Raw genomic sequence first — 23,024 nt, 5'->3', positions numbered from 1 at the left:
TTATATGGAAGCATGAGATGGACAACTAAAACACAGTGTCTTTAATAAATTCAGAATTATCACCTTCTCCTATATATGAAAACTATAAGTGACTTTCATCTTAATTAGGTTTACAAATCATTATGAATATTAATGTACTTATAGAAATTAATGAAAATAGGTCTGATATATATATATATATATATCAGATTGCAATCTGCCTCCATAATGGTATCTCTAACAGACTTCAAGATTTATATAAATATAAAATTTCCAGTTTCCATTTCACTATAGCTAAATTAACAAAGTTCCAATCTGACATACAGAATATTAGTTTTTTTCCTTGAATAAAATGTTTCAGCTTTGTTATACACAGTCATTGATTTGCATGATCCTACAATGTACTTTTATGATGAAAAAAACATTTTTTAAACAAAAATTGTGGTCAATGGATAAAATGTTGTAATTCTTTAAAATTTTAAGCTACCTGATAAAAAGTCAAATAACATCTCTATAACTGGCCAAAGTAAGTAACAAAACTCCATTCCCTCTGAATGACTAACTCTGCATGAGTTTCTCAGCATTATGAATCTTCAGGTAGTAGTTTGTCTTTCTATTTGCCTAAAAAAATCAGAGTGATTCTTAACCTAGAATTACAGGGGAAAAAAATCACAATAAAATGAGAGAAAAAATAATTTAAAATATTAATTTATATTCTAAAATACCAAGACTCGGAAGTCTATCTGGAAATCTCTATGATCTACAAGCCTTCTCAGTAACTGTAAATGTCTTGTACAATGGCTCCAGAGATGATTTAAACTAACCAGATGCATCGAAAGTCACCATTCACAGAACTAAAAATACACCAATGTCTTAACAAGCAGCTTCTTATGATTCATAGCTCTGGTAGCATTTTTAAGTCCCATGAAATATATTTAACTTTGAACTTAATTGAAACTACCTTACACAAGAGCCTTTTATAATTTCTTATATCTTTCAGGCTGAGAAAACAGTTCTGATTGAGGATACAGAAGTGTCATTGTCTACATTTTTCTATAATAATGTTGATTAAAAGAATATTATTTCTCCTCTATTAAATAGCACAGGAGCTCAAAAAGTCCACCAACTGACACATCTGAATATTTTCCACTTCCTTCCAAAAGATGAAAAATCACATAAGACAGGAAACAGATTCTTTAGATTAGTGGCAGGTGTAGAACACATACACCAGTCAGTGTACATTTTCAGTTTCAGCAGGCATGCTCAGCGACAGAGGATGAAACTCTTCCTTTCATTGAAGGGACACACATCATATTATTCCTTCTTCTACACATCATCAAGCAGAGAAGTTCCCAAGCAACAAAACTACTTGCTTTTGGTCGAACACCAGGCTACGCTTAAAAGATATAAGGTCAGTACCAAAGAGAGGATGATGATGATGTGATGATGATGACCATGATGATGGGTCTAGTTTAATAATTTTTTTAGGAAGAAGGAGGAAAAGTTGTCCTCATTTTCATACTGGTTTATCCAGCCTAATAAACTTATTCGGAAGGTGAAACATATAGAGTAGCTTTATTTACAAGTTAAGTGATTTAGATCTAGTTGCAATAACATGATTAAGGTAGCACCTTAAAGCTGCAGTAGAAACTGAGTGTTAATGAAGTAAGTTTTAAAAGCAAAAATACAAGCCCTCCTCCCTTCCCAGGGTACCCACCAAAAACTCATCTCCTGGTTTGTTTCTCTTTTCTCCAAGCCGAATAAACAAAAATATCAAATCTACAAAACCATGACACTACTAGGGGTAAATTCTGGAAAATGGGAGAGTAAAAGGAGAACACAAGTTTGGATTTAGGATTTACCTGCTCTGATCCCAATTGGCAGCAAAAAGGACTAGAATCTTCCTGCCATAGTGGTCCAGATTGGCCAGGCCCCCGGGAAAGCCATCCTTCAGTGCCTGCTTGATGCCAGGGTCGGTGGCCTTAAAGCTTTTGAACATGTCCAGGTTCTGCTGCCGGTACTCAAAGTACTGCGCCAGGAGGCGGAAGGCCTCAAAGTGATGAAACTTCCTAGCCCGCAAGAAGCGTAAGATGAAGGCATCATCCGTACGCAGAAAGCCAATGTCCGGCCTGGTGATGACCATATCCCTCACCTCCTGGATGTCCTGGTGCAGCGTGTCTGGGTTTTCATTGAGCTCCAGGCGAGCTTTCTCCAGGGTCTCAGGGGAGAGACCAGCTTGCAAATGAGTCATTGTTCTGCCTATCCCGGAGATTTCCCTCAGAAGCCCTTGTTGACTGTCCCAAAGCAAACCTGGCCCTTGCCACCACCAGACTCCAGCCCCCAGACCTCCTGCTGCCTGCTTCCTCTCCCCTACAGGAAATTAATAATCTTGGTGTCCAATCAAGTGCCCTGTTGCTCCTACTTTCCCCCAGCTTTACTGGGGTGGGGGTGGGGTACGGGGTGGTGTAAACTTCTTCCTCCGCCCCCTAAAATACAACACCCCACTTTGGCTCCCTCTTCCCTTTCCTTTAAAGAGATGTAAACCCCTGAAGGGCTCTGCACTCCTCTTCTTGTCCTTTCTCTCTCCTAACAAATCACCCCTAATCCCACCTAGCACGGGTGGTTCTGATCTTGGTACTGTCCTCTTCTCTTCTCTTCCAAGATGTAACAAAAACAACCCCCACGCACATCTCAGCCCCTGCACTGTGAATGTTCCTGCGGTCCCTGCTGAAGGATACGCCTGCCAGGGGTGGCGATGGAAATTCTGATTAATAATAAGGTAGCTCTTCAGCGCGGAGCTCCGGGGCGGAGAGAGATCATCTTTGCCAGAAAGAAAAAGAGACAGAGAGAAAGATGGGGAGAAAGGAGATTATTTCTCCCTCTACTTATTCAAAGACGATATTTTTAAGAGACATATTTGTGTGATTGATTTAAGATTATTGTGATCCAATTAGGTGAAGACTCTGCAGATAGCGTACCTTCCCACCTCCCCTTTGAGATACACCGTGATCTCATAAGGCACCAGCAGGGGTTCTGGTGGCGTCGGTACCAGCGTGGGCTCCCCCAACCCCACCCCCAACTTCTGCCTTCCTCTAGCCCTTCATTTCCAGGGACTTGCCGCGGGGTGGGAGAAAAGGGGGGAGGGGGGAGGGAAGGAGGAGACCGGGGATCTCTCTGGGAATGCACATTTCAAAAACGAAGAGAAGGGGAGAGCGTTGGGAGAATGAAATAAAAATGTCCTTATCTTTTCTATAAAACCCCAAAGCAAGAAAGAAGAAAGAGCAGCCGCTCCTACCAGCAAACCCGGAGGCGGGGTCGCTAAGCAATGCGGCACTCCCTGGCATCCATCAGCCGCGGCTTCAGCAGCGGCAGCGGCGGCGACAGCGGCATCAACTCCTCTGGGCGGGATGGAAGGAGCAGAGAAGAGAGGCGGCGGCAGGGACCCGGGCCGAAGATGCGCTCGGGGGCAGCCGCGGCCACATCGTCCGCGGGCAGCCCGCAGCCTCTCCCAGCAGGAGGGGTGGGGATCGCAGGGCTAGGGCCACCGCTGTGCCAGGTCCTCGCCTGGCCCTGCCATTTTCGCCTTCGGGAGAGAAGGTGGGGAGGAGGACCCGAATGCCTGGACGGAGAAGGCCACTCGGGCGGTCACCGCCTTTGTGCGCCCTCCGGGAGCAGCCGGGGCGGTGGGAAAAGCCGGGCGGCTGCTGTGCGGCGCTGGCCTCTCCTGGGGCTCTCCCGAGCTGTCCGAGTCGGGCGCGCCCCTCCGGGCTGCGGCGGCGGCTCCGGCTGCTGCTGCTAAAAGAGGACTCGGCTCAGCCCAACTCCTCTCTAATTATCCCAGCACAGATCTCGCTGCGACGTAAGCACTCACTCAGCTCGCGAGCGCACTCCGCTCCTCTCCCTGCCTGGTTGGGGTAGGACGGCAATTTGGGTGGCATCGAAATATCCCGAGCACTAAGTTTAGGCTGCTCTTCATCCCCACTCCTCAGCAGGCTGCTGAGCGGACGTCGCCGGGCCAGCGGGGTGGGGGGCGGGTGCAGCGATGCTTTCCAGCCTCCCCACGCCCCTCTCTCTCCCTTTGTGTGCAAGACCCCAGATCGGCCGGGAGAGTAGCTGTTGTAGACGGTAATTCATATTGACACGCATTTTCTAGTTCCTGTAGGAGGCAATTTTGATGTAGAAGGAGTACGGAAACATTTTGTACTTTTCGCATTTGTTGTAGACAGAGATATTTAATTTAGAAAAGACCAGAGTGGTTCCAAGTCAATGTGTTGATGATTAAGCCTCCGGAGGAACTTACATGAGTAGTTTTTCAACCATACAGTCTCCCCGCTAAATTTCTGTTGGAGAGGATGAAAATGAGCACTAGGGTAAATGATAATAAAAACATAATTCTCAAAGGAAGAAAAAAATAGGTGCTTCAGTCATATGTCATGATAAAGCAAATATTTCTGGAAACACATACCATCCTTCCTTCAGTTGTATACATCTGCATATGAGAATCATTATAAATAAACAGGAGTCATTGCGCTTAAAATGACTACGGATTTAAGGAAAAGGGATATTTTCTATTTTCAAAACACAGCACGTATTACTGAGCGTGTTACTAAGAGCAACTTTTGACTTACAAACTGTAGAATGGAGTCTTGAATTGAAGTTAACTCAATGCAACTAATATTTACTGAGTTCCACGAGGTGTGGGTCATTTTTCTGGATTCTGTGTATAGGAAGTGGTCTTCAACACAAGCAAATTTTGTCATTTTCTTATCTTGACATTTCTTACCTTGTCATTTTCAATTTTAATGACTACGAGAACCCTCAAAATACAGGCACACTTTTTTTAATGTTCTCACGGCGATGGTGCTGACAAAAAGAAAGAAGGAAAAGGGTTGTATGGTAGAGCTAGAGCATTTATTAAATTAATGCAAATTAATGTAGGAACTCGAATAAGACAATAAATTACACACACACACAAACACACACATACACAGTCATTATTGTCAAGGAATTTATGTTTTAAATGGAGAAGGCAGAAAATAAACCACTTAGGTGAGTGTATGTATGTTAATACATGTGTGTGTTGTATATATACTCTCTACATAAGGTCCTTATAGGATTTTAAGTGATTATGACTTTCTAAGCATTCTGAATCCAATGTGAACTGTTAAATTTTTGGTTCTCATTTTTAGAAATTGGAAAAAAATCATTTTTGTCTAATATTTTAGAGGTTGAAGAAAATTTATGTTTCGTATCAACTGTATGAAGAGGTTAGAGTCATCACCAACATGGTGAGACAATTCTCCCTGGATCCATTGTGTTTCTACCTGTCTTATGAGCAAGGCACTAACTACCCTTTTGCCTAGACTATTTTTTCAAGGGTATTTGTACAGTAAATGGTCTTGGAAGATCTTGGAAGATAGAGATAGTACCTCCACCTGAAACAAAGCCTTGAAATCTGTGATATCCCTCTCCTGACCAAAAGGTAGGCAGGCTTATTTGAATTCCCTAAACTCAGAGCTACTCTACTGTAATGCCACCCACTGTTTATGCCAGTATCACTTGATGCTCTTTCTTAGCTCTGTGGGAATTAGAGCTCAAGGGAACAGTGCAAGATATGCAGATACTCATACTGCCTGCTATGCCTGAGTGACAAAATCCTTTATCTCTAAGCCAGGAGTTTTGCATCTTCCATCTGCATCCATGAAACTATAGCCAGTTAACTTGTTAGCCTGTAAGTAGAGTTAAAATGCAGATCTTTCACCTTGATGAAAAACCAATCGCTTAACTTTGTTCTCTGAGATGGACATATTAGACTATATTTTTAATGAAATTTATAAAATAAAATTTATTTTTTTTGCCCAGCATATGATATGACCAATATTGAAAGATGACATATTTGTTATTTATTATTAAAATAGATTTATTTTAACATATCAACATATGACAGAAATAGTCTCTATCACCCATTAGGATTGTTGGATAGGGTCAGTTAGGTATATATGAGATTTTTAAATCATATTTACAAATCATTAGTGATTATACTGTTATTCTCTCTCTACTTATACATTTGACTCAGTTCTGAAACCAAAATGAATACACAAAGCTATCTAAAATTAAACAAGGTGTTTATTCAGATGACATCAGAGCATTTGATTTTCATTCAATATTAATTTACCTTGCCAAATTAATGCAAAGTAATGTAGGAACTGGAATATGAGAATAAATTATCTTAATAAAAGGATTAATTAAAGCATTATTGGAAAAATAATTAAATCAAGGACTGCAGGTATTTTCAAGTAACTAGAAAGAAGAGTTTGGTTTACTGCTAAATTTAAAATGAATAGAGTAGTTTATGTTTTAAAACATTTTATTCTCTTTATTGTTAAATAAAATATATGCACAAAAAGGAGCACAAAATAAAGATATACAGCTCAATTCTATCTTACAAGGGAAACACACATGTAGGTGTCCAACCAGGTTAAGAAACCAAGCATTGTCAGTAGCCGGAAAGCCCCCTCCCATTCCCCTCCTAACTACTGACCTCTTTCCAACAAAGGAAGCCATACTGTCTTTATTTTAAAAGTAATCCTTGTTTGTTTGTTTTTAATTTTACCAACTAAATAACTATAATTTTGTTTTTCTGTTTCTGAACTTAAACGTAATCATTCATATGTAATGTTATGATTGACCTCTTTCATTCAATATTAAATTCGTGTGATTTGGCAATGTTGTTGTATGTAGTAGCTCCCTCATATTCAGTAATGGTGCATATAATTGCTTTATTTATTTATTTATTTATTTATTTATTTATTTATTTTCTGAGACGGAGTCTCCCCTGTCACCCAGGCTGGAGCGCAATGGCATGATCTTGGCTCACTGCAACCTCTGCCTCCCAGATTCAAGTGATTCTCCTGCCTCAGCCTCCTGAGTAGCTGAGATTACAGGATTACAGACATGCACCACCACTCTGGGCTAATTTTTGTATTTTTAGTAGAGACAGGGTTTAACCATGTTGGTCAGGCTGCTTATGAACTCCTGACTTTGTGATCCGCCCACCTTGGCCTCCCAAAGTACTGGGATTACAGGCATGAACCACCGCACTCAGCCCTAGAATTGCATTTTTATACACCTACTATAATATGTGTGTCCCTTCTACTGTGGAGGGAAATTTGGGTTGCTTTCAATTTGGGTTAGTTTCAGATCTTATGAACCATGATGTATTAACATTCTGGTACATGTCTTTTGGTGCACATGGAGAGACCTAGGAATGAAAATGTTTGGGTCATATGTGATGTGCATCTCCAAATTTAGTAAATAATGCCAAACTCTTTTCCAAATGGTTGTTTCACCAACCCCCCCAGCAATATATGAGTGTTCCTACTGTGACATGTTCTCAGAAATCTTATTATTGTCTATAATTTTAACTTTATCCATTCTGAACAAGGGTACTGCATTATGGTTTTGGTATGCTTTCCCATCATTACTAATGAGGATAAACTTCCACATTGTTTTGGGCCATTTGTACATTATTTGTGTGAAGTGTCATTTCAGAGATTTGGCTGATGTTTATAGTGGGGTGTTGATTGCTTTAATATTGAATTGTAGAGCTTCTTTATAGATTCTGAATATAAACACTTTGTCACTTGCACATGTCGTGAATATCTTCTCCATGTCCATGGCTTGTTTTTGTTTTTCACTCTTTTAGTCCTGTCTCTTAATCAACATAATTTTAAATTTTTAAGTAATTCAGTTTTTCTCCTATGAAGAGTGCTTTTTGAGTCCTGCTTAGAATATCCCATAATTACTCAGATATTTATTCTCCAGTATACCATCTAGAAATTTTGTTGTTGTTGCCCTTCACATTTAGACGTGCAATTCACCGGATTGTGTTTTGCACATAAGGTGAAAAAGAGGTCAAGTAATTTGTTTTCCATGTCAGTAACCTGTTTACTCAGTACCGTTTATGGAGACTCTTTGTTGAAAAGATCACCTTTTTTTTTTTCCCTACTAGACAGGGTAACTGTTGTCACACAAAAATAATTTTTCACATGTGAGTAGACTGTGATTTAACGTAAATTTTAAACTCCACATTTTTTTTATACAACCAATATTCCTCAGTGGTTCCCAAAGTGTGGGTCCCAGACCAGCAGCATCAGAATTACCTGAGAATTTGTTAGAAATGTAACTCCCATGCCTGACATACTGAATCAGAAATCCTCCCTAAAATTCAGGGGCTCACAAAGTTTTCTGCTCAGTCCTTTGAGTGATTCTAATTTACACTGAAATTTGAGAATTAATGCTTTAGATTTAACCCCATATGTATCCTTTTTACTCTTCTTTATTCCTTCCTGTATCTGAGTTTCCATATAGTAGTGATTTTTTTTTTCATTTGAACACATTATAATGTTTCCTTTAGTACAGATCTGAGGGTTATAAATTATTTTATTTGTCTGAAAGTTATTTTATTTTACTTTTACTCTAAAAACATATTTGTAAGCTATAGGATTCTAAATTAGCAGCTATTTCCTTTGAATACTTTAAATATTTCGCTTCTTTTTTTCTGGCTTGTATTATCTCTGTAGTAAAGTTAACTGTCAATTTTTTCATTATTCCTTTGAAAGTAATATCTGTCTCTGATTTTATTTTCTCTTCTCATCTTTAATTTTCAGCATATTTCTGATGAGCTTTTCTTTATGTTTGTTGAGCACATAAATGCCTTCTTTTGAGAAGTGTCTGTTCATACCCTGTGCCCACTTTCTGATGGGGTTGTTTTTTTCTTATAAATTTGTTTACATTCCTCATAGATTCTGGATATTAACCCTTTGTCAGATGGACAGATTGCAAAAACTTTCTCTCATTCTGTAGGTTGCCTATTCACTCTGATGATAGTTTCTTTTGCTATGCAGAAGCTCTTTAGTTTAATTAGATCTCACTTGTCAATTTTGACTTTGCTGCCATTGCCTTTGGTGTTTTTGTCATGAAGTTTTTGCCCATGCCTATGTCCTCAAGGATATTGCCTAGGTTTTCTTCTAGGGTTTGTATGGTTTTAGGTCTTACACTTAAGTCTTTAATCTATCTTGAGTTAATTTTTGTATAAGGTGTAAGAAAGGGGGTCCAGTTCCCGTTTACTGCATATGGCTACCCAGTTTTCCCAACACCATTTCTTAAACAGGGAATTATTTCCCCATTGCTTGTTTTGTTAGGTTTGTCAAAGATCACATGGTTGTAGATGTGTGGTGTTATTTCTGAGGCGTCTGTTCTGTTCCATTAATCTATATATCTGTTTTGGTACCAGTATCATGCTGTTTTGGTTACTGTAGCCTTGAAGTATAGTTTGAAGTCAGGTAGCATGATGCCTCCAGCTTTGTTCTTTTTGCTTAGGATTGTCTTGGCTATATGGGTTCTTTTTTGGTTCCACATGAAATTTAAAGTAGTTTTTTTAATTCTGTGAAGAAAGTCAATGATAGCTTAATGGGGATAGCATTGAATCTATAAATTACTTTCAGAAGTGTGGCCATTTTCACAATATTGATTATTCCTATCCATGAGCATAAAATGTTGTTCATTTGTTTGTGCCCTCTCTTGTTTCCTTGAAATGTAGTTTGTAGTTCTCCTTGAAGGGGTCTTTCACATCCCTCGTAAGTTGTATTTCTAGTTATTTTATTCTCTTTGTAGCAATTGTGAATGGGAATTCACTCATGATTTGACTCTCTATTTTGGTGTATAGGAATGCTTGTGATTTTTGCACATTGATTTTGTATCCTGAGACTTTGCTGAAGTTGCTTATCAGCATAAGGAGATTTTAGACTGAGACGCTGGGGTTTTCTAAATATATAATTATGTCATCTGCAAACAGAGACAATTTGACTTCCTCTAGTCCTATTTGAGTGTCCTTTACTTCTTTCTCTTGCCTGATTGCCCTGGCCAGAACTTCCAATAGTATGCTGAATAGGAGCAGTAAGAGACAGCATCCTTGTCTTGTGCCAGTTTTCAAAGGGAATGCTTCCAGCTTTTGCCCATTCAGTATGATATTGGCTGTGAGTTTGTCAAAAATAGCTCTTATTATTTTGAGATATGTTCTATCAATACCTAGTTTATTGAGAGTTTTTAGCATGAAGGGGTGTTGAACTTTATTGAAGGCCTTTCCAGCATCTATTGAGATAATCATGTGGTTTTTGTCCTTGGTTCTGTTTATGTGATGGATTACATTTATTGATTTGCATATGTTGAACCAGCCTTGCATGCCAGAGATGAAGCCGACTTGATCGTGGTGAATAAGCTTTTTGATGTGCTGCTGGATTCGGTTTGTCAGTATTTTAATGAGGATTTTTTTCATTGAAGTTCATCAGGGATATTTTCCTGAAGTTTTCTTTTTTTTGTTGTGTCTCTGCCAGGCTTTGGTATCAGGATGATGCTGGCCTCATAAAATGAGATAGGGAGGAGCCCCTCTTTTTCTATTGTTTGGAATAGTTTCAGAAGGAATGGTACCAGCTCCTCTTTGTACCTCTGGTAGAATTCGGCCATGAACTCGTCTGGTCCTGTGCTTTTCTTGTTTGGTAGGATATTAATTACTCCCTCCATTTCAGAACCTGTTATTGTTCTATTCAGGGGTTCAATTTCTTCCTGGTTTAGTCTTGGGAGGGTGTATGTGTCCAGGAATTTATCCATTTCTTCTAGATTTTCTAGTTTATTTGAGTAGAGGTGTTTATAGTGTTCTCTGATGGTAGTTTGTATTTCTGTGGGATTAGTGGTGATCTCGTCTTTATTATTGTTTATTATGTCTATTTGGTTCTTCTCTCTTTTCTTCTTTATTAATGTGGCTAGCCGTCTATATATTTTGTTAGTCTTTTCAAAAAACCAGCTCCTGGATTCATTGATTTTTTGAAGGGTTTTTATGTCTCTATCTCCTTCAGTTCTGCTCCGATCTTAGTTATTTCTTGTCTTCTGCTAGCTTTTCAGTTTGTGTGCTTTTGCTTCTGTAGTTCCTTTTATTGTGATGTTAGGATGTTGATTTTAGATCTTTCCCGTTTCTCCTGTGGGCATTTAGTGCTATAAATTTCCCTGTATACTCTGCTTTAGCTGTGTCTCAGAGATTCTGGTACATTGGTTCTTTGTTCTCATTGGTTTCAAAGAACTTATTTATTTCTGCCTTAATTTTGTTATTTACCCAGTAGTCATTCAGGAGCAGGTTTTTCAGTTTCCATGTAGTTATGTGGTTTTGAGTGAGTTTCTTAATCCTGAGTACTAATTTGATTGCACTGTGGTCTGAGAGACTGTTTGTTATGATTTCTGTTCTTTTGCATTTGCTGAGGAGTGTTTCACTTCCAATTATGTGGTCAATTTTAGAGTAAGTGTGATGTGGTGCTTAGAAGAATGTATGTTCTGTTGATTTGGGGTGGTGAGTTCTGTAGATGTCTATTAGGTTCTCTTGGTCCAGAGTTGAGTTCAAGTCCTGAATATCCTTGTTAATTTTCTGTCTCATTGATCTGTCTCGTATTGACAGTGGGGTGTTAATGTTTCCCAATATAATTGCATGGGAGTCTATGTCTTTGTAGGTCTCTAAGAACTTGCTTTATGAATGTGGGTGTTCCTGTATTGAGTGCATATATATTTAGGATAGTTAGCTCTTCTTGTCGCATTGATCCCATTCCCATTATGTAATGCCCTTATTTGTCTTTTTTGATCTTTGTTGGTTTAAAGTCTGTTTTATCAGAGATTATGATTGCAACCCCCGTTTTTTCTTTTCTTTCCATCTGCTTGGTAAATATTCCTCCATCCCTTTATTTTGAGCCTATGTGTGTCTTTGCATGTGAGATGGGTCTCATGAATACAGCACACCAATCGGACTTGACTCTTTATCCAATATTCCAGTCTGTGTCTTTTCATTGGGGCATGTAGCCCATTTATATTTAAGGTTAATATTGTTATGTGTGAATTTGATCCTGTCATTATGAAGCTAGCTGGTTATTTTGCCCATTAGTTGATGTAGTTTCTTCATAGTGTCGATGATGTTTTACAATATGGTGTGTTTTTGCAGTGACTGGTACCGGTTTTTCCTTTCTATATTTAGTGCTTCCTTCAGAAGCTCTTCTAAGGCAGGCCTGGTGGTGACAAAACCTCTCAGCATTTGCTTGTCTGTAAGAGATTTTATTTCTCCTTTGCTTATTAAGCTTAGTTTGGCTGGATATGAAATTCTGGTTTGAAAATTCTTTTCTTTAAGAATGTTGAATATTAGCCCCCACTCTCTTCTGACTTGTAGGATTTCTGCAGAGAAATCTGCTGTTAGTCTGATGGGCTTCCCTTTGTGGGTAAACCAACCTTTCTCTCTGGCTGCCCTTAACATTTTTTTCTCTATTTCAACTTTGGTGAATCTGATGATTATGTGTCTTGGGGTTGCTCTTCTCAAGGAGTATCTTTGTGGTATTCTCTATATTTCCTGAATTTGAATATTGGCCTGTCTTGCTAGGTTGCGAAAGTTCTCCTGGATAATATCCTGAAGAGTGTTTTCCAACTTGGTTCCATTCTCCCTGTCACTTTCAAGTACACCAGTCAAATTTAGGTTTGGTCTCTTCACATAGTCCCATATTTCTTGGAGGCTTTGTTCATTCCTCTTCATTCGTTTTTCTGTAATCTTGTCTTCATGCTTTATTTAATTAAATTGGTCTTCAATCTCTGACAACCTTTCTCCTGCTTGATCGATTTGGCTGTTAATACTTGTGCATGCTTCACAAAGTTCTCATGCTATGTTTTTCAGTTCCATCAGGTCATTTATGTTCTTCTCTAAACTGATTATTCTAGTTAGCAATTTCTCTAACTTTTTTTTTTTGAGGTTCTTGGCTTACTTATATTGGGTTAGAAAATGCTCCTTTAGCTTGCAGGAGTGTGTTATTACCCACTTTCTGAAGCCTACTTTTGTCCATTCATCAAACTCATTCTCTGTCTAGTTTTGTTCTTACTGGCAAGGAGTAGTGATCCTTTGGAGCAGAACAGGCATTCTAGTATTTGGAATTTTCAGCCTTTTTGCGCTGGTTTTTCCTCATCTCTGTCGATTTATCTACCTTTCATCTTTGATGCTGGTAACCTTCGGATAGGGTTTTTGTGTGGACATCCTTTTTGTTAATGTTGATGCTATTTCTTTCTGTCTGTTAGTTTTCCTTCTAGCAGTCAGGCCCCTCTGCTGCAGGTCTGCTGGAGTTTGCTGGAGGTCCACTCCAGAACCTGTTTGCCTCAGTATCACCAGTGGAGGCTACAGAACAGCAAAGATTGGTGCCTGCTCCTTCCTCTGGAAGCTTCGTCCCAGAGGGGCATCTGCCAGATGCCAGCTGGAGTTCTCCTGTATGAGGTATCTGTCGACCTCTGCTGGAAGGTGTCTCTCAGTCAGAAGACACAGGAATTAGGGACCCACTTGAGGAGGCAGTCTGTCCCTTAGCAGAGCTTGAGTGCTGTACTGGGAGATCTGCTGCTGTCTTCAGAGCTAGGAGGCAGGAACATTTAAGTCTGCTGAAGCTGCACCCAGAGCTGCCCCTTCCTCCAGGTGCTCTGTCCAAGGGAGATGTGAGTTTTATCTATGTGCCTCTGACTGGGGCTGCTGCCTTTCTTTCGGAGATGCCCTGCCCAGACAGGAGGAATCTAAAGAGGCAGTCTGGGTACAGCAGCTTTGCTGAGTTGCGGTGGGCTCCATCCAGTTTGGACTTCCCGGGGGGCTTTGTTTACACTCTGAGGGGAAAACTGCCTATTAAGCCCCAGTAACGGTGGATGCCCCTCCCCGTACCAAGCTCAGGTGTCCCAGGTCAACTTCAGACTGCTGTCCTGGCAGCAAGAATTTCAACCCAGTGGATCTTTGCTTGCTGAGCTTTGTGGGGGTGGGATTCACTGAGCTAGACCACTTGGCTCCCTGGCTTCAGCCCCCCTTTCCAGTGGCGTAAACAGTTCTATCTCATTGGCATTCCAGGTGCCACTGGTATATTAACAAACAAAACAAAACAAACAAACAAAAATCTCCTGCAGCTAGCTCAGTTACTGCCCAAAGGGCCTCTCAGTTTTATGCTTGCAACTCAAGGCCCTGGTGGTATAGGAATCTGAGGGAATCTTCTGGTCTGCAGGTTGTGAAGACCATGGAAAAAGTGTAGTATCTGAGCCAGAATGCACTGTTCCTCATGGCACAGTCCCTCATGGCTTCCCTTGGCTAGGGGAGGGAGTTCCCCAACCCCCTGTGCTTCCCGGGTGAGGCAACACCCCACTCTGCTTTGGCTCACCCTCTGTGGGCTGCACCCACTGTCTAACCAGTCCCAGTGAGATAAAACAGGTACTTCAGTTGAAAATGCAGAAATTACCCACCTTATAGGTTGATCTTGCTAGGAGCTGCAGACCACAGCTCTTCCTATTCGGCCATCTTTCCAGCCACCTATTGCTTTACTCTTTTATCACTCTGTTTTTCTTATATTACTTTTTATACATTTTAAAACTTCTTCATGGCATTTATAAGGCTTCTTGATTCTATCTTGATGACTCTTATCTATTTTGGAGTGATCTAAGTCTTGACATCTTCAAATATCACTTCTGCTTCATTTTATTTCTCCTCCGCTTCTGGAATTCCAGTTATACACATATTGTATCTCCTCACTATTTTCTCTATATCTCTTACTGTATCATGTGCATTATTCATCATTTTTTTCTCTCCATCTTTTATTTTGGATATTTTCTGTCTAATGTGTTTTTCAGTTTATTAAGTCACTCTTCAGCTCTTTCTAATTTGCTGCTCTCTGTTTTCACTGTCTCTTCATTGAATTCTTTTTTTTTTTCTTTTTCTTTTTTTTTTTTTTTTTTTGAGATGGAGTCTTGCTCTGTCACCCAGGCTGGAGTACAGTGATGCAATCTAGGCTCACTGCAACCTCCACCTCCTGGATTCAAGCGGTTCTCCTGCCTCAGCCTCCTGAGTAGTTGGGATTACAGCCACCTGCCACCATGTCCTGCTAATTTTTTGTATTTTTTAGTAGAGACAGAGTTTCACTATCTTGGTCAGGGTTTCACTATCTTGAACTCCTGACCTCGTGATCCACCCACCTTGGCCTCCCAAAGTTCTGGGATTACAGGCATGAGCCACCATGCCCGGCCTCATTGATTCTTACTTTTAATTATTGTATTTTCTGATTTTAGGATTTCTACTTGATACATGCACAGAAATATACACACACAAAATATTTTTCTATATCCTTGTACATAATAATCAGTGATTTTAAAGTCTTTAATAACTCTAATATTTGGGTCCCTGGTAGATATGTTCTATTATTTATTATTTTATCTATTGATTATGTTTATTTTTAGTTGTATTGCATTATCTTTTTCAGTGTATGACTCTATCTTTTTATTATATACTTGTCCTTACACTTGCAAAATAAATTGAGGCCTAGGATGATGTTATCTGTCTCCAAAGAGTTTTTACATTGGCTTCTATCAGTCACCTAAAAACACTGGCACTCATGGACAGTTGGGCACTAGAACTGCAGATCAACTCAGTCCCATTTCAGGGAATAAAATTGTTTGGAAATGAGCTGCACACTCTATGAGGATAAGTATACTTCTTGCAGTGAACTGAATGTTTATGTTCCCTCCAAAATTCATAAGGAGAATCCTAATTCATAATGTTATGGTGTTTGGAGGTGGGGCATTTGTGAGGTGATTAGATCATGAGGGCAGAATTCTCATGAATGGGGGGATTAGTGCTATTATTTCAAACCCCATAGAGTTTGTTCACCGATTCAATCATGTGAGATTACATCAAGAAGATGGCTATCAGTGAAACAGGAAGCAGCCCTCATCAGACATATCTGTTGGTGGCTTGATCTTGGACCTCTCAGTCTCCAGAGCTGTGAGAAATAAATTTCTGCTGTTTATAAGCCATTCAGTTTATAGTATTTTTTGTTATAGCAGGCAAAACAGACTATGATGCTTCTAATACACTTCCCCTTTATAAGCTATGGACTCTAACCAATCCCCCAGAACTTCAAAGATGTCAAAAGTAGTGGTCAGCCTCTCAAACGCTAAGCTGTTCTCTCTTCAATCATCAAGTGTCTCCAGTGAAAAAAGTAGCCCCAAGTACTGGATTTATATCATCTAAACTTCCTCTGATTCTACCATAGTAACTCTCTGATATCTCTAAGCAGAACTTGCTTATATTTATTGTCACTTCTAGACATCCTCAGCCAGAGAATTGATCTCCCAAAATACCTAAACTGATTCTTTTTCCTTACGAGACTGAAGAATAACTTAAGCCAGTTTCCAAATGTTCTTATTACTAGTAGACGATTTTTTAATGTCAGGGATTATAATTTTATATCTCTATCCATATTTATGTATATAATTAGAAGATATTTAGAAACTATTCCACCAGAAGAAACTATGTCTGCATTATTAAATCACTACTGGGAGCTCACATGTTCATAACAACAACAAAGAATTTTACTTAAGCACTAAAACATATTTCTAAATTTTCCCTTTAGTATTTATTTTTTCAGTGCTTATTTATTTCATCATCTGCAAGTATGACCCACAGACAAGTGATAGCTGATACCAAAAGTATGGGAAGAGATTTGTAGATTTAAAATTTAATTAAATTAAACTTTAAAATTAGGAATTATTATTTAACTTTTTATTTTGAGAAAATTATACATTCACTGCAGTTTTAGGAAATAATACAGAGTGATCCCATGGACCCTTAGCCCAGTTTCTCCCAATGGTAACATCTTAAAAAATGATATGGTTCAGATCTGTGTCCCCACCACATCTCATGTTGAATTATAATTCCCACTCTTGGAGGTGGGGCCTGATGGGAGGTGATTGGATCATGGGACCACGTTTCTCATGAACAGTTTAGCTCCATCCCTCTTGGTAATGTCCTCACGATAGTAAGTTCTCATGAGGTCTGGTTGTTTAAATGTGAGTAGCACCTTCCCTCAACTCTTGCTCCTGTTCCTGCCATGTAAGACACCTACTCCCTCTTTGTCTTCTACCATGATTGTAAGTTTCTTAAGGACTCTCCAGAAGCAGAACCCACTATGTTTTCTAGGCAGCCTGCAGAACCATGAGCCAATTAAACCTCTTTTCTTTATAAATTACGCAGTTCCAAGTGTTTCTTAACAGCAATGTAAGAATGGACTAATACATAAAACTATGCTACAGTGTTACAATCAGGATATTGATACAAAAAAGACTCTGACTAAAATGGTCAACACAGGGATCTATCATGTTGTCCTTGTAAAGCCAACTTACTTCCTATAAGTTCTATTTAGCCCTCAGACCCCAAAAGACCAGTTCCCCTGATATATCTAAAGGGACCAAACACTTTAGAATCTTCTTTCTGCTCTATCTCTATATTTAATGTATAATTTAGAAACTAATTCACCAAAAGAAACTATGTCTGCATTTTTAAATCACTACCCAAAGCTCACATGTTCATAACGACAACAAAGCATTTTACTTAAGCGTTAAAACATATTTCTAAGTTTTCCCTTTAGTATTTATTTTTTCAGTGCTTATTTATTTCATCATCTGCAAGTATCACCCACAGACAAGTGACAGCTGATACCAAAATTATCTGTAGGTAGTACTACAGATAAGTTAAATTAAAAATGAGGGTATTACCTTTAAAAGCATTGCATAGAATAGATGTTGCAGATGTAGTTGGCAAATTCTCAGAACAGACTCTTTTCTGTATCAATATCAATATCCTCATTGAGTACTATATTAAGAAATACCTGAAACTGGGTAATTTATAAAGCAAAGAGGTTTACCTGGCTATGGTTCTGCAGGCTGTACATGGAGCATAGTGTCTTCTGTTTCTGGGGAGACCTGCTGTATTACAGGGTTCATAACTAGGAGTCCCCTAAACACAGGGGAACATTAAGAACAATGAAATAATAATTTGGCAATCATCATTGTCATGAGAATAATTCACAATCACCGTTGTCATTGTTGTATTTAATAGGCAAAGTGCTTACCTCCAGATGTTTACGTCAGTTTCTTCTTTCTTTTTTTTCAGATCTAGGTAGAACTACATATAAGTTAATTAAAATGAGGGTATTGCCTTTAAAAGCACTGCATAGAATTGATGTTGCAAATATAGTTGGCAAATTCTCATTTCATCTTAGTGTTGTGTTATCAATAATATCACACCTTCACAGAAGCCAGTAACAGCGAATTGATCCGGCTAGTCCCTTTGTGATAGAAATGCTTTCCAGATATCCCGTTAGATGCAGTGGAGATTGTTAGTGCTCTCCTTTCTTTCTGAGCAGTAATAAGGAGGTGATTATATTAAATCTTATTAGTCTGAAGAGTTTTATCTAAAATTATAACACATAATATATACAAATATTTTTAACAGTTTTCATTTCATGGATCATATTAAATCAAGTTTTTGGCTATTTTATTTTATTTTGCAATGTTACACTCTACTTTTAATAAGGGCCTTCACAAAAGGATATAATTTGCTCAAGTCACTTAATTCCATGGGTCAATAGTTCCAACATAATTATACAGGTAGAACTAGATTGAAATAATCATCAAGGGCCACCTCAAAGAAAAACACTCCCTAATAGTTTTGAGAGGGGTATGTGTGCATGACTGTGCATGCACGTGTGCAGGCAAAGACTAACGAAGATCTGGATGGATATATAAGAGTCTCAACTGTTTTTAACATAATCAGCAACCATGTGCTCAATCCTTGGGCAGCAGCTTGATACGAGTGATGCAAACCCCCATAAAGCGTCTATTTAGGGTGAAGATACCTCAATAGATAAACATATCGAAAACTGCTATTTTGCTGACTCTCTCAGAGTGATCATTTCTTAAATGAATGCAGTTATACCTAGGACTGTCAATGGCAGCAAACATGGCTGTGACTAAATGTCACCCTGTTGGTGATGTGTCATCAGTAGATAAGAACAAAGTCAATTCTGCCTCGTTGCTCTTGTTTTGAGACATGTAATTTCGGTTGTAACATATTTTTCTACCAACTGTTCAAATTTGAACCCCTTTCATTTTCTCAGGAGTAATTTTATTCTCAAAAATATTGACAATCTTGTAATTGCATCCTATCTGTTAAAAATCATCCAATAGGACCTGGGTTTGTTTTAGTGGAACATGATTAGCTAAACTTTATAAGTGTTAGAAGTAAGTTTTTTAACACAAGCACAAGCGAGTTTGTTTCCAGGGTTCCAGAAAACTGGAAATCATATGTCTGTCTGTCCTGCCTCATAGCCCTCACCTCTAGCATGCGTTAAACACTCAAAAAGGCCACCAGTAGGGAAAAAAGTAGAAGAAAAGTGAAACTCATGAAGGTTAAAAAAAAAAAAAAAAAAGCCCTGATATGTTCCAGATATGGGCCATGTTTTCCTTGTGGAAATACTTCATATGATATGCAAATAAAAGATTTCTAATTATTTAAAGTAATTCTTTTTGACATTTGACTCAATGTGTGATCAATTGCTGTGATTTCTTTTGCACTTCAGTTGAATAGTCCTCTGAAACTGTTTCTCTTAGATTTCCATTCATTCACCTTTTCTCTGGCAATAGTTACGGATACTCATGTGCCTTTCCAAACTGTTTATCTTCTGGCTTACTAGGCAACGAGTGTTGCTTATACAGTACAAGAAGACCTTGAGCCTGTCCAGTTGGATATTCACTGATGGATTGTTAAGAAAACATCCTAGTCATATTTTTTAAAAACCACGTTTTGTAGGAGGAGGGGAGATTTATTTATATCTTATTTTATAATTTCAACTTTCATTTTAGATTCAAGGAGTACATGTGGAGTTTTGTTACATGAGTGTATTGTGTGATGCTTAGGTCTGGGATATGAATGATCCAGTCACCCAGTTTGTGAACATAGTACCCAATAGTTTGTTTTTCAACCCTTTCTTTACTTCTTTCCTTCCCATCTAGTGGTTCCCAGTGTCTATTGTTTCCATCTTTATGTCCATGACTACTCAATATTTAGCTCCTACTTATAAGTGAGAACCCGGCAGTATTTGATTTCCTGCTCCTGAATTAATTTGCTTAGCATAATGGTTTTCAGCTGTATCCAGGCTGCTGCAAAGGACATGATTTTGTCTTTTTTCATGACTGTGTAGTCTTCCATGGTGTGTATGTACCACATTTTTGTTATCCAGTTCACTGTTGACGGGCACCTAGGTTGATTCCATGCCTTTGCTATTTTGAATAGTGCTGTGATGAACATGCATGTGTCTTTTTGATAGAACCATTTGTTTTCTTTTGGGCTTATATCCAGTAAAGGGATTGCTGGATCAAATCATAGTTCCAATTTCTTTGAAAAATCTCCAAGCTGCTTTTTATGGTGGCTCTACTAATTTACATTCCCGTCAACAGTGTATAAATGTTCCCTTTTCTCCACAGGCTGGCCAGTCCCTGTTGTTTTTTGGTTTTTTAATATAAGTCAGCCTGACTTGTGTAGGATGGTATCTCATTGTGGTTTTGATTTGCATTTCTCTGATGGTTAGTGATGTTGAACATTTCTTCATATGTTTTTTGGCTGCCATATGTTAAAGGCCACTTTAAAAAAACACTCAAATAAGTCATGAATTTAATCCTCACATGAAATTTGAAAAAGATGTTGTTTTAACATACAAATGGAGTTTCATTCCCTTATTAATGCATTTATTCTTTCACAAAATATTTGTTGAGAACCAGTTATGATGCAGGCTTTGTACTAGGCAACTCTCCCCTCTGCTTCATTGTCAGCTCACTACTGTAGGATATACTGCAGGTAAATTATCTAAACTAATAGAGGCTTATTTCTCAAAAGCTTATTTTTAGGATTTTATTGCTATAGTCATGTTTTCTAGTTTAAGATGGGGACCTATCTAGAAATTCAAACAAACCGGTCAGGATAGCAACCAGTCACTACCAGTGATACTGTAGCTTTTCAAATCAATGGTATACCAAAATGGTATCCTTTAGCATCCCTTCAGGAGAAGCTTCGTTTTTCTTAACCACTCAAGCCATGTTTTCTCAACATGTTTAGGATACCAACACATGTGAGGACATCATCCATGAACCCTCAGAGAAAATAGGCCTTTAGGTTTTGTTTAATCCCTGGAAAGCTTTCCTTGTCCAGTAATTTTCCACTCAGAAAAGTATACCAGAAAAAAAGAGAATGAGTTATAAGAATATAACCAGGAGTTTTACTGTCAATTTTCTGTGTAAAGGTCAGTAATTTTCAAACTTCACTCCTTCAAGTCCTAGTGGCAGCACATTATATGCAATACACCACAATTGATCATTCACAAAGTATGTGTGTCAGCTCCTTGTAATTAAGAGCTACTGGCCTTGGCTTCATCAACTGAAGTGAAGCTTAGCTAGTTTCTGTGTCTGAATAATTAGATGCCTTTGATAACACTACTTTTGATGACAGTTTTCCCTTTAACAGTGTCAGCAGCAACTTTACTTTCTCTGCCTCTGATTGACCCAGGTTTGCATAGCTGAAATCAATGTTGGCTGCATTAGAAGATTCTGGTCCTTCTTTGCTTTCCAGATCACCCAAAACAAAAGTGTAAACCTAGGTCCCCAATGTCATTAAGGGCCCAGCAGGGCATCTGAAGATATGAAGCTGCCTGTGTGAGGCCACAAGAACTGATGGTAATTGTGGCAAACTAGAGAACATGCTCAGCCTCCACATGTCCTGATTTCTTTTCATACTGCACAGGCAACCAAAACATCTGCTGGGCTACCAGTTTGCAACTGTTGACATTGTAGAAAACCTTCTGCCCAAGCTACTCCTCTCTTATTCTTCAAACCTGAGATTTTGGGGACCATTCCAGTTTCTGGATGCTCAAGTTGTGCACCCACACTGACCTCCCCCAACAGCACCTGAAAACTTCCTTCTATCTGACCCACAGGTGGACTCAATCCACAGGACTGAGCTGTGAAGCATGCCCCACACCCTTACACACTGACTAGCCACCTGTTACTCTGTTTTGCTCCTTCTGGTTGCTCTCCCTGTGGCTGTGTTAGTGGTGGAAGAGATCTAAGTTACTCCAAGTTACCGGCAGCAAATCCATACGCTCTGCAGCAACTTCGGCCTTGGCCACCTCAGAAGAAAAAATTCAACTGAGAGGCATAAAGCAGAAAACAAGACCAGACCGAGGCAAGTTTCAGAACAGAAGTGGAAGTTAATTTAAAAGGCATTAGAACAGGAAAGAAAGGAAAGTTCACTTGGAAGAGATCCAAGAGGGCATGTGACCTCTTGGTTAAAGAGAGAGGTCAAGTCCCCATTTAACCACAATCCTTGGAACTTTACAGGCTTGCCTGTTTCCCATGATTCTTCCCTTAGGGTGGGCTGCCCGCATGAGCAGAGTCCTCCTCACCCTTGGGAAGTGGGCAAGCACAGCCTGTTTAGGGAGTTGTACACATGACCATCTGAGGCTTTCTTCCTTCATCTGGTGGAACCTACCTGGAAGATCATACCTCACCATTTTTGTCTCTTAATGTGCATGCCCAGGAAGTTGCTTGTCCTTGGGGTCTACCTTTAATTAACACTTTAATGTTAACAGGTGTGGGCAATCAGGAAATCGCCTCTGACTGGTGCAGGCTTACAATTTATCACTTTGAGAGAAGCAATGCAATAATTGCTGAATCATCACCCGATATTTCTAGTGGGTGTGGGGAGAGACCTCTGCTGTTCTACTCATGCCTATCTACCTGTAACAGCTGGAACATTGCCTTGTGTCTGAAATGAGGTCCCCACTATTAATAGACAATTTTTCCGGAGGCTGACCACAGACCCACTGACGTCAGAATGTTCTTCCACCCTGATGGGGACTGGAGGCTGCAGCCTGACTACCTGAACATGCAGCCAGGTCCCAGAATCTACTGCTACTAGAATCATGGTTGAGAGCAAGTCTTTCTTCTAATTCTGTGACCTAAGAATGCAATCCCCACCATATAAGCATCTGAAGCCTAGCAGCATCTCAGAGAAATTTTAGGGCTCCATCCTTCTTTCTTTATCCAACAAACATTGTTCCTCAGTTCAC

General features: G+C 39.2%; 1 protein-coding gene across 2 annotated transcripts in view; it reads right to left on the bottom strand.

Annotated features, from left to right (window-relative positions):
* The window catches only part of CLVS2 (clavesin 2), a 71,980-nt gene extending 68,197 nt beyond the window's left edge, over positions 1–3,783 (bottom strand). Inside the window, exons 1-2 of one of the 2 annotated variants that reach the window (XM_005551715.5) lie at positions 3,275–3,783; positions 1,842–2,799 (exon numbers count right to left, since the gene is read on the bottom strand). In XM_005551715.5, the coding sequence (XP_005551772.1) occupies positions 1,842–2,230 (389 nt within the window). In that variant the 5' untranslated portion in view covers positions 2,231–2,799; positions 3,275–3,783. The remainder of the gene's footprint in view (positions 1–1,841; positions 2,800–3,274) is intronic. The other variant, XM_074038998.1, reaches the window with a different exon arrangement.
* Positions 3,784–23,024: the final 19,241 nt, after the last annotated feature.

The sequence above is a fragment of the Macaca fascicularis genome, chromosome 4, assembly GCF_037993035.2.
Source record: "Macaca fascicularis isolate 582-1 chromosome 4, T2T-MFA8v1.1".
In the NCBI taxonomy this organism is placed as follows: domain Eukaryota; kingdom Metazoa; phylum Chordata; class Mammalia; order Primates; family Cercopithecidae; genus Macaca; species Macaca fascicularis.
Note: the sequence above shows the minus strand (reverse complement) of the source record. Positions and strands in the feature narration are given on the sequence as shown.